Raw genomic sequence first — 18,594 nt, 5'->3', positions numbered from 1 at the left:
GGCCCGGTAGGGCAGAAAGGGGCCAATCGCCTTCCTTGGCCCAGAAGCCCGCCGCGAAGGGCCGATGACGCAAAGAGCACAAGGCTCTGTTGCCGCTGCTGTCGGCGACAACGACCTTGGCTGCCGCCTGCCAGAGTCGAACGGTGGGGCTTGTCGATGACGGCGACAGACGGCGAAGTGCACGAGCCAGTCCGGAGTGAAAGGCACTTTATTGGCGGGGGAATAGGGGAACTCGCGGACGCGTCATCAGCTATGTACAACTAGGGGTTGTTGCGGTGGGCCGGCTCACAGCAGCTTGGGCACAATGTAGTTTCGGTAGTAAAAGTCCGAGAAGAGTCCCGTGAACAACGCCGCCTCGAAGACCATGAAGCTGGCCATGACGAGCGGAAAGCCGCAGTCGTGGAAGAACGGGATGGAGCCGTGCATCATGAGCGCGAAGAACTGCACGATCTGGATTTGCGTGACGTACTTCTTCCACCACAAGTTGGGCCGCAGCCGCGGAGGGAGCGCGGCAAGGCCGTAGTAGGTGTACATCACCATGTGCACTGCCGTGTTGAGAATGGGGAACATGGCCACCTGGCCCGTGATGCCGTTGTTGATGTCCAGCCACACGGTGGACAGGGCCACGGAGTGGTGCAGCAGGTGCAGGAAGCTGATGTGGCCGTTCTTCTTGAGCAGCACAAAGAACACCGTGTCTAGCAGCTCCCCCACCTTCATGAGCATGTAGAACCAGCCGTGGTAGAGCAGCGGCATCGCCGTCGAGTCGCCGTCGGTGCCCTGGCAGAAGAGGCTGTAGGCGCCGCTCCCGCGCAGGTACGTCAGCTTGAGCGTGAGCGCGAAGAAGTAGACGCTGAGCGTCACCATGACCACGTTGTAGGTGACCACGAGTGGCCGGATGTGGAAGGGTCGCCGGTTCTTCATGAGGGCGGGCCCCAGGCGCAGCGAGAAGTACAGGTAGCCGGCCAGGATGGACACGATGACCGCGGGCGAGCCCATCAGGGCCCAGTGCCGCACCCGAGGGTCGCCCCCCGAGAACAGCATGGAGGCCAGCGAGTGCGCCGGGAGCGCGGCGGCCACCGTGTTCGCCATGCTCGACTGGCCCAGATCGGGGCCCCGCGCTTCTTATACGGCGACGGCCCTCTCCCCAGAGTCAATGCACCCTGCGCGGAGAAAGCCGCCAAGGCCGGGCTTTCCTCTTTTTTGCCGAACTAGGCCAGCCGCCATTTATAGACCCTTCCTGGGTCAATGTCGTTATGCAACCTGCCGGAGGACGGCTTCCTTGCCCGCGTCCGGGGACCCGCTGGTGGCTGCCCCAGGGCCGCCCCGGCAGCTCCCTCCCGCGGCTTCCGTGTGCACGCCCTCCGCGGCCAGCCGTCCGGCGACCCCATCTGGCCGGAAATGGGCAAGGGGTTAGCTCGTGCAACGGCCGTCGCTCACACTTCAGCCACTGCCAGATGACGTGGCCGGCCGGTAAGCCGCGCCTGAACCAGTTTATCTTTTGATGGCGGCGCTTTCACTTCTCTCGGCGGTCTCTGACGGATTTCACCGCCCGGAAGTTTCGGGGAGGATGACTGGCTGCATCGAGCGCTCTCTGTTTCTCTCTCACTCTCTTTCTGACATGCGCTCTGTTCTCTGCTACCGACAGCAACTAACAATATCTCCGCCAAAGGCATTGTAACGGTCTTTTCCCACATCCAGTGATAACTATATTTCGTTTCCCCGTAAGTCTGAACACAGCCGGTGCTACGTCAATGGGGCCAATCAAGCAGTGCCAAAAGTGCAACGTCATGGCGTTCGTCGACTTTTTGTACGTGTGCTGTCATCGACTATACCAATCGAGCGCAGTGCACACGATGTGACCTCGCGCTTTTAATTTCTGCATCTGTGTCTGTACGTGTTCTCTTAGTTGGCTGTGCTCGAACTGATGCTAAAACTAAGTATAGACCTTTTCTAAAATGCAGTGCCATCTATAGTGAATCAAAATGCATTCCAACCTGTTCCCTATTAATGACGGCAGTGAAAAGGCAGTTTCATCAGGCACTTTTTATTTTCAACGCCAACGGCCATGGCAGACGTGAATATGCCTTTCACCGTACGGTTGTATATTTATGCATGGATCTGTTTCAACTTTTCTATTGTGTCAAAAACGTAATCAATCTGTAGAAAAAAATAACGATTTTATTAGAACTTTTGACAAAATTCACTACGTCATGGGCTTTAGAGGCGGGGTGGGCCGACAGATTGATTAGACGCCAGTGCGAAATCAGCGGTGACGCAGCGTTTGTCTTGTGTCAACAAACTTTCCTGCCACTACAGGCATCTATCTAGTGGTGGTGCTGTTCAACCCAGTCGCCTGTTTTTCGGCGCCGATCGTAATACGATATACGGGAGTCACTGTTCCTGAGTGACACCTAGGGGCTGAGGCTAGTGTCCTACCTCTTTCATTTGACTCACAGCGTAGAAAAAAAAGTTACTGTACAGCTTACAAGAAGCAATTAAATAGTCAATTGCGACTATGGAAGGCAAACCTTGACACTTATCATCGGACTTCGAAGAACATACGAACGGATTTTTTAGTTGTGGATGTTTAGTATACCATCTTATAGGAGCGCACTGGATATGCATAGCAAACGCCTCCTCGATTCTACAACGAACTTAACCACTAGTGCAATTATCTGCCATCATCTCCCCAATATCCAAGCGTGCTTCAGAGCACCATATCGTCAGAGGACCATCGGTGTATGCTCGTTCTAGGCGCTTGCCTACAGCACGACTAAAACAAAAAAACTGCTATGTTTTTTTTTTTTTTTTTTTAAGTTAAAGCTCGGCACTATTTGACTTTAGGGCAGATTTATGGGAATCTCCACTAAATATCGTACCAAAGAAAGAAACCGGTGATTGACGATCATGTGCAAAAAACACAGGCAGGTACCCACTACCACGGCTTGAGAATTTTACGGCCTCACTGCGAGAATTCACGATCTTATCAGAGATTGCTCTAGTGAAGGCTTACCATCAGGTTCCAGTGGCACCGCAAGATATATATAAAAAAAAGAACAGCTTTGGAACGCCCTTAGCGGTTAAGTTTAGAATCCAACCCATGGGAAAAACGACAACATGAATTATTTGTTTGTGTTTCTGATGTAGCCTTCGCTCGACATAGCCAAGCGCTCACGCACCACTCTTGTTAAGTAGACTACTTGCGAAAATCCCTGTATGCAACACTGCGCGTTTTGCATTATGGGGCCTCTTTGACAACGGAAAAGAGTGGCATTGTTTTGACCAATTGCCCCAGTTGACAAAATAGTGCATCTCAGCAGTGCATGAAAATTAAGTCAGCACTTGCTTGCATTGCACCCATTCATCTTTGTGAGGGCACCCTTGGTAACGCGAACCTCCAGCGGCCGTGAGGACCTGCCTAGATTAAGCGAGGGTACGGCCGGCCGCGTCCCATACTTTTCTTCTGACCTGGGTATACCGCTTCAGAGTGCCGCTTGATCCTCTAGGGTCACGAATGATTGAAGAGGCTGCATTGAGACGATGGAAAGGGATGATCGACCGAGTACCCCTCTTATTCTTCCTTTGTTTATCGGGCACAAACCCTGGTACGTCGCGAGGCTTAATAAAATGTGCCTTAGCATTCTATCGGTATTGGTAGGCAGCACCACACATTTAAGAAAAGTCACATATTCGAAAATGCATGCATGCACTGCATTTGGTCGTGACGGGATATCGTACATTGAGGTTGGCAAACCGAAACCGTAACGGTGACCAAAAGGTACCCAAGATGCTTTGCGCGGCACTAAGGCCGCTAGCATCGCTTCGATTTTGAAGAGGTCTATTTGGGCCCCGCGCTCGATCGAGGACGATGATGCAAAGAATCCAGCCCACAAGCCTTGTGTTGGGTAAACAGCGAGATCTGTGGAAAACAAGCTGGACAAAACGCCCCTTCTAGTTATGGTGAACTGTTGTGGTTACGTTACGTTGTGGTCATCTATTCTAACGCGGTTTCTTGATGCAAAGACTTTGCATCAAACGCCCGGCATCAGTGATATGAAAGACGTAGGTAATGTTAGTACTATCACGGTCCTTAGATAAGCTACTTGCAAGCCTGGAAACTTTTGAGGTTTTGTCACCACAACCGGCGCTGAAACAAGTAGAGCGAAAAAATAAGTGAAAAAAAAATTAAAAGATTGATATATTCTTTCAAACACATGTAGTACCCTTCACGTGGCTTTACAATAAATCTTTTCTGGAGTAACGATTGCCGTTTAGGGAGATGTTTCCGAACTACAAATGAAGGTCAGTCCAACAAGCCTCCGCCAGTCGGAACAGAATCGACATCATGCCGTTGTATCAGTTTTAAATTCTTTTAATGCAATGTACTACCGATAGTCAGAAAAAGAATTGTCAAAAAAGGCAACAACAGCGCAAAGACAGGTGCTGAATTTTCGGAGGGACGGCACCCTCGAAAAATGGCGACAGCGGGAACCAGGGCTATGGGAGAGGGCGTACGCATGCGTAGAAGATTACTGGAAACAATGTTCGTTATCCCGAAATAATATGACCCCTCGGTGTCAAGCATATGCGACTTCTGGAAAATCGACGGCACCAAGCGGCTAGAACAGAAAGCTGCCACTTCAGTCGTGCGAAGAGCCCTGCATATCCGAGGATTATCCGCGAATATCCGCAGTAAACTGGCGGATTTTGATAAAAATGAATCAGATTTGGCGGATTGCTGATCGGATGCGGATGCCAGAGGCTGCGGATGCGGATCGGACGCGGATATTCGCGGGTCCGGATTCATCTTTGCCGAGGCGGCCCGTAAACGTGTGCGACCATAGTGTGTAAAGTGAATAAGTGATAAAGTGCGTCATCGAATGTATAGGGGGAGGGGGGGGGGGGGGCAAACATACTCTCTTAGGTAAAAGGTACCAATTTGAGAGAAAATGGTTCTTAACGTCAAAAAATATTTGATTCTCACCCCAGATCGTTCTATCTCGCCAAAAACACTGTCACTAAAGAAAGTAAAGAATGCAGAACTATCCCTCGTCCCAGGAAGCCTGTTCTTGTTTGGCTGCAGTGAAAGAGCGGAAAACGGTATTTGGGCAGAGGAAACCCAAAACGTACAAGCCACAAGAAAGTAGAAGAAACCTGCAAGTGGCTTCTTGCCTACAAGTAGTTATTTGAGGAAACTGAAGTCGATTCTCTGGAGTGGGGTAACTTGCACCAGCACGAGTTTCCGAACACCATTATTGTGGAGCACTTCGTGCATGCCACCCCAGCATGAAGTACACCAACGGGGAGAGACGTCTCATTGGGGGTGTTAATTTAAAGGAGGCGAAGCAGTCTAAATCCGTCCGAGTTGACAATATTCTGCTTCTTCTACACAGCAACCTCGACAAGTAAAACGTTGCGCGTGCGTGCGTCTTTTTTTCTTTTTTTTCTCGACAGTTGGCATTGTGTTGTTTTTAAGTATATGGTTCCGAGCGTGCGGTTGAAGTGTCGTGTTTCTAACTGAAACCGAAAGAAGGTGTTGCCATTATTGAATATTGTCATATTTTTCCCCAGTAGTGTACTTGCGCCTTACCACATACACGAGTATTTTGCTGCGGCGAGTCACGCGCCATTCCTTTCCCCCTTTTTTATTGTTTGGCCTAAATAAAACGACACAATGTTATTAGTTTGTCCTTTGTCAGTCTTTATGTTTACAAAATGTGCGTCTGCTTGAAGTGGGTTTTACAAAGCAAAAACGAAAACAAATATAACTTTCCTCCCTTTTGGGCGCATCTATTGGACAGAGTGTCTGTGTCACCGACTCCCAAGACGATTTCATATATGTAACTGCGAGCAGACTTGTACACGTTACTGAAAAATAGTAAAGAATTACATTTACAATCACTCAAGGCTAAATTGCAATTTATTACCAATTACAATTACTCTGCCATGAAAGTACGTGACCGTTACCCCAAAAAGTAATCCGTTACTTTCGTGGCGTTACTTTCAACAATATTGTCTTCAGTTAAGAAACAAAGGGGAGCCGGTTATTCAAGTTCTTATTGTTGCAACCTGTTTCATTTAATGACCCTGAGTATTTTGAGCAACAGCTGACTCTCGAAAGTGTCGTCAGACATTTCGCGTTATTTCTTACTCAGTATGTAAACTGCTACGCTGAACACCCTTTGAACTGAGGCACTGGATGGGAGTGCCCTATTGTTCCTCACGAATGTTTTATGCTCTGCATTGGGCTTCTGCAGCGAAGCAATGGAAGTACTTTTTACCTCGAAGATAGAGCAAAACTTCGTCGTTGTAGCCAGCGCCTGATATTTGAGAGTTTAAGTAGATCGCTCCGATACGTCCGATACCACCGATAACAACATGATGAATGCGAAAAGGTGGTGGCTTAGTATCGGGTATCCTTCTCGGAGTCATCGAACCGATCTACTAAAATTCTCCATTGTCGAAATCGCGAAGCACTAGAAGTCATCATACACCTAGCCAAAACTAGGATAAGAATACAGGCAGCAGCGGCGGCACACAGTCAACATCCTAAAACTTCGTGCTGTATTTCCAGGCTTGCACGCGCCAGAGTCCAGATTGTGGCGACAAGGCGAAACAATGGCAACGCGACAAGGCTGACACAGCGCTTCAAAGATCTACGTGTGACGTCATACACAAGACCAACACCAATCGAAATCGGCCACAAAAGGGGGCAGGCAAGCCCAACGCTACTTGAGACAGTTACGTTTCAACCACCGACGTTCGCGCTTGTCTGGAACTTTCTAGACGCAGTTTTACGAACGAAGTCACGGGATTTAGTCAGGTTTCGAGTTGTTTCACTTTAACAGTTCGGACGCATCTTGTCCTTATAGTCTCTTTTCGCTCCGCAGTTTTTTTTTTTTTTTTTTTTTTTTTTTTTTGCTGAAAGAGCTGCAGGCAACGCAATCAAGAGCGGAAGAGGATGGCCGCCGCTTCCGGAGGCGCGTCTGCAAGACCTGGCCGGACTCATCAAATCCCGGCCTTACCGGTAACTCCGGGACGGCAGCACCGGAAAAGGGACTGCCACGCCAGCTCTCCACCCTCGTCCGTCATGTCGGATGCATCTTTCTCCGACGTCGAGTCATGCATGGAAGAAGCGGCGATACCCTTGACCAGTGACAGGGACGACACCGACGAAGGTTTCATCCCCGTAAGGTCCAAGAAAAGTCGGCGAGCCTCGACAAACAGCGGTGACACCGTGGTCTCCTGGGGATCTCGCACGTCATCTAAAAACGCGGCCAATGGACACACGGTGCTGTTCCGACCGACAGACAAGACCAGCGTCCGGGCGCTCAGCAGACCTCATTTGAATGCCCTCTTTGGCTCCGTTGCTTCCCAGCAGGTCAGGGAGATAAGGGTCAACGGCAGGAAAAATTTGATAGCAGTCGACGTCCTGACGGAAGAAGCTGTGCCAGCGCTCCTTCAAATTCAAAAGATCTGCGAGACGCCTGTCGACGCACGCGTACCCTGGAAGGTCCGCCACATCGCGGGAGTCGTCCGTGATGTAGACCAGGCACTGACGGATAAAGAAATTCTCGAAGCCCTGCGGGCCCCAGATCACCAAGTCCTCGACGTGCGGCGTCTGGGGAAGAGCACCACAATCCGAGTCACCTTCGCAGGCAAAGACCTGCCGCACTACGTCCACATGGGGTACGTGCGTCACCCAGTCACGCTCTACGTGGCAAGACCACTGCAGTGCTTTCGATGCAACAGAATCGGACACGTGGCAGCGGCCTGTCAAAAAGAGCAGACGTGCGCCAAGTGCTCGGGCGGGCATGAATCCACGGCGTGTGACAGTGAAACTTCTCGCTGCATCAACTGCGGAAAGGGCCATGCAGCAACTTCCGGCCAGTGTTCAGTCCTGAGGAAAGAACGCCGTGTGTGCAAGATGCGCGCCAAAACGGCGTACACCCACTCGGAAGCAAAAGCGGCTATACGCAAGCAGAACACCGGCAAGGGTCACCGAAACGCTGCGCAAGCAGCGGACACAGAACTTCGCAAGGCGAGGTCCCAACAGAGGCTATCCTTAACAGATTTCCCGCCGCTGCCAGGGAGTCAGACCGAAGGGAGGGAGAAAAGGAGGGACCAGGATACCACTCACCCTCCAAAGAAGAATCACAGCCGCGGTCTCCGGCCGGACGACACTACGATGGAGGACAAGGGCTGCCGCTATGCCAAGGCCGCACGAAGGGCTCAGGGCAAAGTTCCTGCGACGATGGAGACAGCTGACGTCGCCTTGCTCCGAATGGTATCACGCTTGTTTCGCGCAGTAAGGCAACTGGCCCAAGCACGGGGCCACACACCAGAAGCAAAGTTCGCACTGGAAGTTCTTGACGCCGTCAGCGAAAGTCTCGAGGCTATCGCCCCACAGTCCGCCTGAGCACGCACCATGCGCCCACAACACCAATCTCCCACAACAGTAACCCGTTGTCCTAAGGAAGAGTCCCACCCTAGGCGGAGTGACGTACCAACTGTGCTGCAGTGGAACTGCCGAGGTCTCTCCGTCAAACACAGTGAGCTCAGCCTGCACCTGCAACGCTATCCCAGCCCTGTGCTGGCACTCGCAGAGGCAGGGTTACCAGGGAAGCAAACTTTACCTGGATACGTGAAACTTACAACCCAATCCATACCAAGTTTCCCCCATGGGAGCGCGGCTCTTTTTATTCGACGAGGGGTGCCTCACGTCCCAGTTGACACCAGCCGACTGTGTACATTATCGGCGGAATTCGTGGCCGCAAAAGTCAGCCTCGGAAATCGCTCGCTGCATGTACTCGTCGGATACGTACGTCCCGATGGTACGCCGCTGCCGACGAAGGACATTGTAGAGTGGTGTAAAGGCATTGAGGGAGACCTTTTACTGTGCGGCGACTTCAATGCGCACTGCGAGGTATGGGGAAGTCAGAAAACCAACAAGCGGGGAGACGCCCTCAATCAAATGATAGAAGAGCTCGGATTGGTTGTCGCGAACAACGGTGCACCTACCTTCTTCAGGCCCCCTCGAACGTATAGTGTCCTCGACGTCACAGCACACACACCATCGCTGGAGCTGACTTGGGAAACAGCACCAGATACCAGAGGAAGCGACCACTTCCCCATTCATATCACGATAAAGGGGTGCCAGACGGCCCGAAAGGTGACGCGATCGTGCACGAACTGGGACGTTTTCCGTGCATCCTTGGACCTCAGCCAAACAGACATCCCAGAAGCCATCGTTCACGCGCTGCAGGCGGCAACGCGCACGTCCCGTGTCTCGGAATGGCTCCCCAAACCGGACCTTACTTTCCTCAATCTCCAAGCGGCACGTACCAGGGCGCAGAGGAAGTACCGCAGGACAAACAATCCAGCGGATAAGTCCAAGTTCAACAGAATATCAGCCAAGCTGCGAAGACACGCTAAAGCGCTGGTTAGAAATAGATGGAAGCTCATGTGCAAAGACGTCAACGCACCCACCTCCCTCGCGAAGTTGTGGGCGGTACTGGGGGCAATGACCGGGAAACGTCGGACAAGACACGCTTTGCAAGTCCTAGCGCTTGCGGCTAACGTAACACTCGTGGATGCAGCAGAGAGACTAGGCGCACTGTACGCCCCCGCAGAAGCGACGGAACGACCGCTGGCACCCGACGCTGCGCCTGGGCCCCTAGATGCCCCCTTTACTGCACCGGAACTCCAAAGCGCCCTCCGGAAGTGTCGTAAGAAGACTGCAGCTGGGCCCGACGGGATACCTTACCAGGCGCTCACGAACTTAACGAACGATGCACTCGAGGCCCTCCTCACCTGGTTCAACTCCATATGGGACTCTGGCGACGTCCCAGAAGAATGGAAAGTAGCAACGGTTGTTCCACTACTGAAGCCAGGGAAGCCCCCAGACAAAGCTGAGTCTTACCGCCCAATCTCGCTGACCTCGTGCATAAGTAAGCTGTTCGAAAGACTTGTGCAGTGGCGCCTTCGGTGGTACCTGGAAGAACGCATGTGTCTCCCGGAGTGCATGACTGGCTTTAGGAGAGGGCTGGCAGCACAAGACAGCATCCTGGACCTCACGAGCGACCTTGAGGAAAACAAAAACAGGCGGAGAAACACGGTGGCAGTCTTCCTCGACGTGGAACGAGCCTACGACGGCGTGCCGCCATCCACTATACTCCGGAGATTGACTGAGATTGGACTGACCGGAAAAATTCAAGTCTTCCTGGCCAATTTTCTTACCGGACGCAAGATCCAGATTCAAGCTGAAGGCGCGGCATCCTCGCCAAGACTGCTTCACAGAGGACTGCCTCAGGGAAGCGTGCTAAGCCCGATTCTCTTCAACATGGTTATGGCACCACTACCGCACTCTCTTCCTTCGACCCCTCTCCCGGTTCAGGTGTCGATCTACGCAGACGACATCTGCCTCTGGGTTACGGGCATCTACACCACGCAGATCCACCGCAGCATACAAAGCGCCGTTCAAGCGGTAGACACCTTCCTGACCAAATCCGGGCTATCCCTCTCCCAGGATAAGACTGTCTGGATGCCGGTACGCGGAAATGGTCGACGTTTTCGCCCCCCTGACATCAAACTGGCAGGAAAACCCCTCACGTGTGTGAACAAACAACGCTTCTTAGGAATTGTCATCACAAGTCGGTTGCGCTGGGCACAAGCAGTGAAAGCGACAACCGCCGTATGCAGGCCGGCCATGAACGCTGTCCGCCACATGACGGGTACCACATGGGGTTGCACAGAACGGACCATCACTAGCGCCCAGTCCGCGCTGGTGACGTCTAGAATCCTGTACAGGCTTCCTTACATGTTCCCGTCCCAGACGGATATGGAGAGGCTGGAGCAAGGGCACAGACGCGGGCTACGTACAGCACTGGGAATTCCCAACGCGGCCAAGAATGCTGTGGTACTCCAGGAGGCGGGAGCAGAGCCGCTTACAGTCCAGGCCAGAGCCAGAAGACTCTCCCAGTTAGCCCGGCTCTCTACGACTCTCCCAGGAAGGTGGTTCCTGCAGCGAATCCAAGCTCGGACCAAAGGGTCATGGCACGACACGGTAGAAGATTTCCTTAACATAGCCGGCCCGCTACCGACGATGACGAGCGAAGCAAGGGTAGCGCCCTGGGAAGTTGCCAACGTATCCATCGAGCTACGGATCAAGCGCCTGCGAGCCAAAAAAGTTGGACCGATCAACGCTCTCAGAGAAGCTGTGGAAAAACACATCGAAGAACGCTACGGTGGTTGGCTGCAGATATACACGGACGGCTCTGTAAACAAGGCTAGAACATCCAGCACGGCAGCTTTCTACATCCCGGAGTTAGCCCTGGAATGGTGCGGCAGGCTACAGGCGCCTACATCCTCCACGACGGCCGAGCTAGTGGCTATTGACAAGGCCCTCCAAGCGGCTGCCCAGCTGTCACCTCACCGGATGGTGCTCCTCACCGACTCAAGGTGTGCCCTCCAGAAACTGGCCAATGCAGAGTGCGCGGATCCCGCGACCACTGCAGCGAGACAAACTCTATCATTCCTGTTAACCCACGGATCTACGGTATGTTTCCAGTGGATCCCAGGACACACTGGCATTAAGGGCAACGAACGGGCTGACAGTCTGGCCGGTGAAGCTCACCTAGCGCCTCGCACTGTCCCCACACCACCACACCCACAGCAGGCGGCACTCAACGTCCACTGGCACCTTCAAGACAGCAAGCCAAAACCGGCGCTACCAAGAGGTGCGCTGTCCGGCCTATCTCGGGCGGCGCAGACTCTTGTGCGACGCCTGCGCACAAACACGGCCTACACGAATGCTTTCCTTACGAAGATAGGTAAGGGGCAGCACCCACTTTGCTCCCGGTGTAACTCCGCAGAGACGGTGGAACACATTCTGTGTGTCTGCCCAGCATACGAAACTCAACGAGCAGCACTGCGCAAAAGACTTGGCAAGAGCGACCTCACAACAAATGACATCCTTGCACCCGACGGTTCCGGACGAAAGTGTCAGAACATCCTGAAAGCCATGTTGGCATTTCTACGAGACACAAAAACCATAACCCGACTTTAATTTTTTTTTTTTTTTTTTTTTTTTTTACGTTACCTGCCCATGCCAGCTACCCCGTGCTAGGCTAACCTAGGTGACGTTTAAAACCAAACGACGAACACACACACACCAACGCTACTTAAACAGCTGCTCAAGATCAGCCCCGACACAGGCAGCAGCGGCGGCACACAGTCAACATCCTAAAACTTCGTCCTGTATTTCCAGGTTGGTGCATTGCTTCTTTTTAACGTTCAAGTAAAGAATACTGACCCTGCTGCGGCTGCTGCCACCACCACAGATAGATTGTCTATTGCATTGAGGCGCAATGTCTGATGATGAAAGTGATCCCATTTGTATCGCTTGTAATGAACCGCTTCAGGATAACGGCACAGTCATATGTTGTTTTGTTTGTGACTTTAGTTATCATTCGGGAACATGCGCAGGTGTGTCTGACAACACATTCAAAAATAAAAGTGCCGAATCTAAAAAAACGTGGAAGTGTCCGACATGTAAAAAGGGGGAGGTGAGAAGTAACCCAGGAAAACCAGAACAGAAACTGAGCAGCGTAAAGAATGACGGAAGTACGCTCGAAGAAATTAACAAGAAGCTGTCTGCCATAATGACACTTCACAGCAAGGTCGACACATTTATGGAAATAAAAACTACTGTCGAAGCTATCGAGCACTCGGTCCACGTCATGTTCGACAAATACGACGAGCTGGTTTCTCAGATCAATCAACAGGGAAAAGAAATAACAGAGTTGAAAAAACGGGTCACGCAAGTAGAGACCAGTAAAGATGCCGAAGTCAAACAGCTAAGACGCGAACTGAACGATCTGGAACAATATAGCAGGCGTCAGAATATTGAAGTACATGGTCTAGCACTGACCAAAAATGAAAACTTGCGGACTAAACTGAACGCGTTATCACAACAACTTCAACTGCCCACGTTGTCGGAGCATGACATCGAAGCGGTGCACCGACTTCCGCCTAAACCCAATAAAACGCCCGTCGTCTTGGTACGATTCAATTCGCGTGTCATGAGAAACATGTGGTTGCAGAAAAAATCTTAACTTAAACAACTCAAATCTGCAGTACATATCTACGAGAACATGACGGCGCAAAACAAAAAACTTTTCTGGCAGATAAGAGCCAAAGCTGCAGATAAGGGGTACAAGCAGGGATGGGCAAAATACGTGCAAATATGTATCGAAATACAAATACAAAATACTTCGTCAAAAATGTATTTAATTACAAATCTAATTACATTTCTGGAGAAGCATTTAAGTACAAGATACAGATACAACCAAATGTATTTGGCCTCCTCCAAATACTTTTCCAAATACATTCCTCAAAATTTGCGTCAGCGACTTCAGGTCACCTGCAACGGGTTTCTGGGTATCTCATTTTAATTTTGCACCGCACACTCGGGAGTTAGTGTGCGAGGCTCTAGTAGCGTAATAGAAATATAATCACAAAAAAATGTAATCAGCTTGGACGTAATAGGTGAAGAAAGTACAGAGCTTGAAGCAGCTTTTTTTGTCGATTACATTTTGGTATATACCAACAAAGAACCGAGACGACCAAGACGCGCAGCACTAGCTAGAGAATTTTTTATTGCTGCAACTCGCACCAGTTACGAAAATCTGGACGACCCGCGCATTTAGAATGTTCCAGGCAAAAATATGGATGGAAATCAGGCTGGAAAGCATCACAAGTTGTCACAGGCACTTATTTAGCCAGTCTGCCTGTGAACGTCGATTTCGTCACTATTCTTGCCCAGGACTAGCATCGTAATCACAAAGTCACTAAACGCTTGTGCTTGATTGAGAGACACTGCATTCGGTGCAGAACGTAGTTTTCTTCCTGCTCTGGACAGTGCCTTTAAAATAAAGCCGGAGGAGAAAAAGAAAGAAGCCCCATGGCCGAATAAAGGATGGAGACTATATCTTACAACCACATGCATAAAAACAAAAATTGTAACTTAGGCAATAACATTTATTTAACGTAAGAGGCAAGTGCCGCGGGCGCGCGGCGTGCCCGGGCGCCCGCGGTGAGCGAGACGCGAACTGCCGCAGGACTGGTGTCTGAAGACATGAAGAGTTTCTGGGTTTGCTGTTGCCGTTGGCGTTGAGATGAAGGAAGAGCAGCTTTGGACATATCTTAGGATGAGCAAAATGAGTCGTGGCAATAAATCTGAGGGATGTATTTTCGCCCACAAAATTGTATTTAATTACAATTGTATTTGAAATACCCCCGTTTTAGTATTTAAATACACACGTCAAATACATTACCCAATTTGTAATTAAATACAAATGCAAAATACACAAAGTATTTGAAATACGTATTTCAAGTACTTGTATTTGAAATACTGCCCATCCCTGGGTACAAGTTTGTCTGGCATAAGGGAGATAAAAGGTTCGTGCGCAAGGCTTCAAGTGATCGTCCTGTTAAGATTGAATGTGAAGATGACCTCGCACTAATACAGTAAAAAAAAGTATCACGTTGCTCTTTTTGATTATAATAGAAAGTTCCTCATGTGAGTTATGCCTCAAGCCTGAGGAATTTTCAACGGCAATAGGTAACAGGAAAAGGGGGCGGACTGCGCTATCATTCTTTCACATGAATGTCCGATCTATGCTGTCAAAAACTGATGACATTGAAACTCTCTTTGATACTTTGCGGTTTTCTCTTAGTGTGCTTATGTTTACTGAAACTTGGTATAGACCTGACTCAGATGATTTTCGTTTGCCTAATTACGAGCATTTTTCCATACGACGCAACGTAAGGAAAGGAGGAGGTGTTTCTATGTTAGTAGACCAATCTCTAAATTTTTGCCTTATTCCAGAATTTACAGAAATGAACGAGTCATTGGAATTATTGTCAGTACAATGTGGTATATATGTGTTCGGTGTACTATATCGCCCTCCATCTGGCAACGCAAACATGTTGCTCCTGGTACTTGATAAATTACTCAGTTACGTTAGTGACAATAACCTTACCCTCTTTCTGGGGGGAGATTTTAACATTGACCAAATAAAAACATCCACTGCTCGCAATAATTTATATTCCGTCGTTGAATCAAACGGTTTCGAATGCGTTTCTACAGGAGCGACAAGAATAACTGATAACGGCTCCACTTTGCTTGACTACTTTATTACGAATTGTTTTCATGATGATATATCGTCCTCCGGTGTAATTAGCTGCGATAGCAGTGACAATTTGCCTATATTTCTTCTTACGAACAAGCATTGCCCAAATAAAAGGAGAAAGCGCGAAGGCTTTAATTAACGAAAAAATAGTCAGAGTGCAGGCGAGCTGGTGTAAGTTGAACATGATTGTAAACCTGAGACTGGGGCAGGAAGAGAACACAACAGAAGGTAGTAAAAGAGGAGGCAACGTCTCAACGTTGCCTCCTCTTTTACTACCTTCTGTTGTGTTCTCATCCTGCCCCAGTCTCAGGTTTACAATCATGCTTTAATTAAGTTACAAACCATTACATTGCAGAGACTGGAGTCATTTAGGAACGCCATAGAAACCTCTAACTGGGGTTTAGCCTATGCTAATGATTCTCCCGACAAGGCCTATAAAGTATTTCTGAAAACATTCCAAGAAATTTACAATAACAATTTTCCTTATAAGTTCATTAAGCCTGGCAAAAAATCGAAAAAACCTTGGGTCATCCAAGATTTATTAAGAAGAATTGAAATAAAAAAATAATTTATATCGTAGATTTGTTAAGTCTAAAGAGATTGATGACTTGGCGAAGTTTAAACTATATCGAAACAAATTGAATGCCCTAACTAAAAAAGCTAAGTTATTACAATAATATGTTCGGTAATATACAAAAACACGAGCCAGATAAGATATGGAAAAATATTAACCGTGTTTTGAAACCACACGATCATAAAACCATGCTAAACAAAATTATTCATTGTGGGCAAGAATTGTCTGGTACAGATCTTGCGAACACCTTTAATGACTACTCTAGTCAACCTAGCGAACACCACTCATTATGTAACAAACAGCGAAGACCCATGTAAGTACATTAGTGATAACATTAATTCGTTCTTTTTAAGTCCTACAGATGAGAGAGAAGTAATATCAGCGTTCCACAGTATAAAAAACAGCAATGGGGAAGATGTAAATGATTTAAACATAACACCAATAAAATTTGTTATTGACTTGTTATCTGCACCGTTGACATTTTTATTTAATCTTTCAATGTCGTCTGGAGTATTTCCTAAACTGATGCAAGTTGCAAAGGTTGTATTACTTTTTAAGAGCGGGACAAAAATGTGTTGGGAAACTATAGGCCTATATCCATACTATCCACTTTTTCTAAAGGGTTTGAAAAAATTCTTCATATTAAACTATCACCATTTCTGGAACGTTACTCGCTATTAACAGATTGCCAACATGGCTTTAGAAAAGGAATATCTACGGAATCGGCTCTGCTGTCTCAGAAAGAAGAAATAATTAATAACATCGAAAATAAACTGCTAACATTAGCAATATACGTAGATTTTTCTAAAGCATTTTACTTAGTTAACCACGAAATTCTTTTGAGAAAGCTACTACGCTACGGTATACGGGGACCTGCATTTAATTTATTTAAGTCTTATCTCGCTGAGCGCAGACAATATGTTAAAATCAACAGTTCAGTATCGTGCACCAAGCCGGTAAAAACAGGAGTACCTCAAGGAAGTTTATTAGGCCCGCTATTATTTTGTTTTATTCACAAATGAAATTGAGCGCTGTGTTCCTGATTGCAAAGTTATAGCCTATGCTGATGATACCACACTTTTCTTGAAGGGTTATACGTAACGAGATGGAACTGTCAGCAAATCGTATGCTCTTCAATCTTAGCCTTTGGGCTGAGGTAAATAGATTACAAATTAACACGAGCAAAACTAAATGCATAATATTCCGTTCAAAAAACGTAACAGTTCCTTCTAATTTAAATATCAATGTAGCCGGTGAAAACATTGAAATTTTGAAAACGTTTAAAATATTGGGTCTACTCTTTTCCGATACTTTATCATGGAATGACCATGTAAACCATATTCATCAAAAAGCCAGAAAGGCCGTAGGATTGCTATCGAGATATCGCTCTATTTTCACCCCATTTGGTAAGCAGATCATCTACCACGGCCTTGTCAGTCATATTTTGTGTATTGCCATCTGGTATGGGGCACCACTACCTTACAGAATGTGAATACACTTCTAACCCTACAGAAAAAAAAGCCTTACGAGTGGTCGCGAATGTATCGTATTTTTTCACACAGATCCGCTTTTCACACGATTTAAGATTGTTAGAATAACACATGTACAACTTCCGCCTCCTAGCTTCATACAATGTTGCAGTAAATAGTGAACATAGCCATATTCTCAAAATATCCAAGTTACTTAGGAATACAAACATATATCGCACGCGTTTAAATGAACAGTGGTATGCACCCACCCCCCGAACGAACTATGGGCTAGGATCCATTAGGTACACTCTACCATCCTTACTAAACACGTTTCATCATAAGGGATATTTTTCTCACAATTTGCCATTTGAAGTATTCATGCATATTCTATCTAGCCTGTGAATGTTAGTTATTTGCTATTGCTTTTCAAGTGTGCATTGTTAACTGGTGTACTAAGTAACAATAATGTCTTATTTTATTTTGTTAATTTTTTTTGTTTTTTTTTTGTTTTGCATTTTGAGCTAAAAGTACACCTCTGTGTATATATTTATTTTGCCTGCATTGGTTGTGCATTAGTGCATGTTTGACTGTTGTCGGCTGCAAGCTGCCACCTTGGAGCTGGGGCCTCGTCAAGCTGCACTTGTTGCAGCTTTTTGTCCCAGCTGCCATCTTTCTTGTGAGAGAAAATGAAGTATTGATTGATTGATTGATTTATGTCCATGTTACTGTACCGGCCCATATTGCGAGACAATAGCAAAACATAGTTGTAACAGTAAGGTGATAACTGAATAATAAATAAGGTTTGCGATATTCTTCTTCCTTTGGTTCTGAACATGTCGAGCCTCGGTTGAGACGTTGGTGAATAAAAAAAAAGTTTCCAGTTCATAAACAAAAGTAACCGAAAAAAAAAGTACACTCATAACAACAATTAATTAGAACGTCGATTAAAACAAGGAAATGTAAACGTACGTTTGCCGTGCGTACCTTTTTTGATGCGGTTCAAAAACGCACTGAGCACGAACAGACTGCAGTTTACTCCGGTGTTCTCCATATAGACGTCCGCTGATGCCACAGCTAGGCAGCGAAGGGCAGAGTACTGTGACCCGCGCTCACGAGTTTCCCTCTCTCCTCAAGCCCAGTATATCAAGTCTACGTTAGACACCAATTTGTTTAATTTGTGAAAATATCTGCTTGAGATAAAATGCGTCCTGCTGGGGTAAAAACATGAAGAAGAACGCTGACTCGCAAAAAGTGTGACTGAGATTATGATAAACTGGCTGGAATTTGCAAATAAAGTGGGCCGACCCTAGAAGCTGGACTACAAAAAAGTAAGTAGCTTTTAATACAGGGTCAAATA

At 47.9% G+C, this 18,594-nt stretch overlaps 1 protein-coding gene across 1 annotated transcript; it reads right to left on the bottom strand.

Annotated features, from left to right (window-relative positions):
- Positions 1-209: 209 nt before the first annotated feature.
- On the bottom strand, positions 210-1,089 carry LOC8027645 (elongation of very long chain fatty acids protein 1-like). The gene has a single exon (XM_040501960.2). It carries the CDS (start codon positions 1,087-1,089, stop codon positions 286-288), a length of 804 nt encoding a protein of 267 aa, XP_040357894.1. The 3' UTR covers positions 210-285.
- Positions 1,090-18,594: the final 17,505 nt, after the last annotated feature.

This window comes from Ixodes scapularis, unplaced genomic scaffold (assembly GCF_016920785.2).
Source record: "Ixodes scapularis isolate PalLabHiFi unplaced genomic scaffold, ASM1692078v2 PGA_scaffold2__306_contigs__length_199485367, whole genome shotgun sequence".
NCBI lineage: Eukaryota > Metazoa > Arthropoda > Arachnida > Ixodida > Ixodidae > Ixodes > Ixodes scapularis.
The sequence above is the reverse complement of the archived record's forward strand: the minus strand, read 5'-3'. Positions and strand labels throughout refer to the sequence as shown.

Coding starts and splice junctions, on each gene's coding strand:
- LOC8027645 (XM_040501960.2), bottom strand. CDS start 1,089: ATGGCGAACACGGTGGCCGCCGCGCTCCCGGCGCACTCGCTGGCCTCC.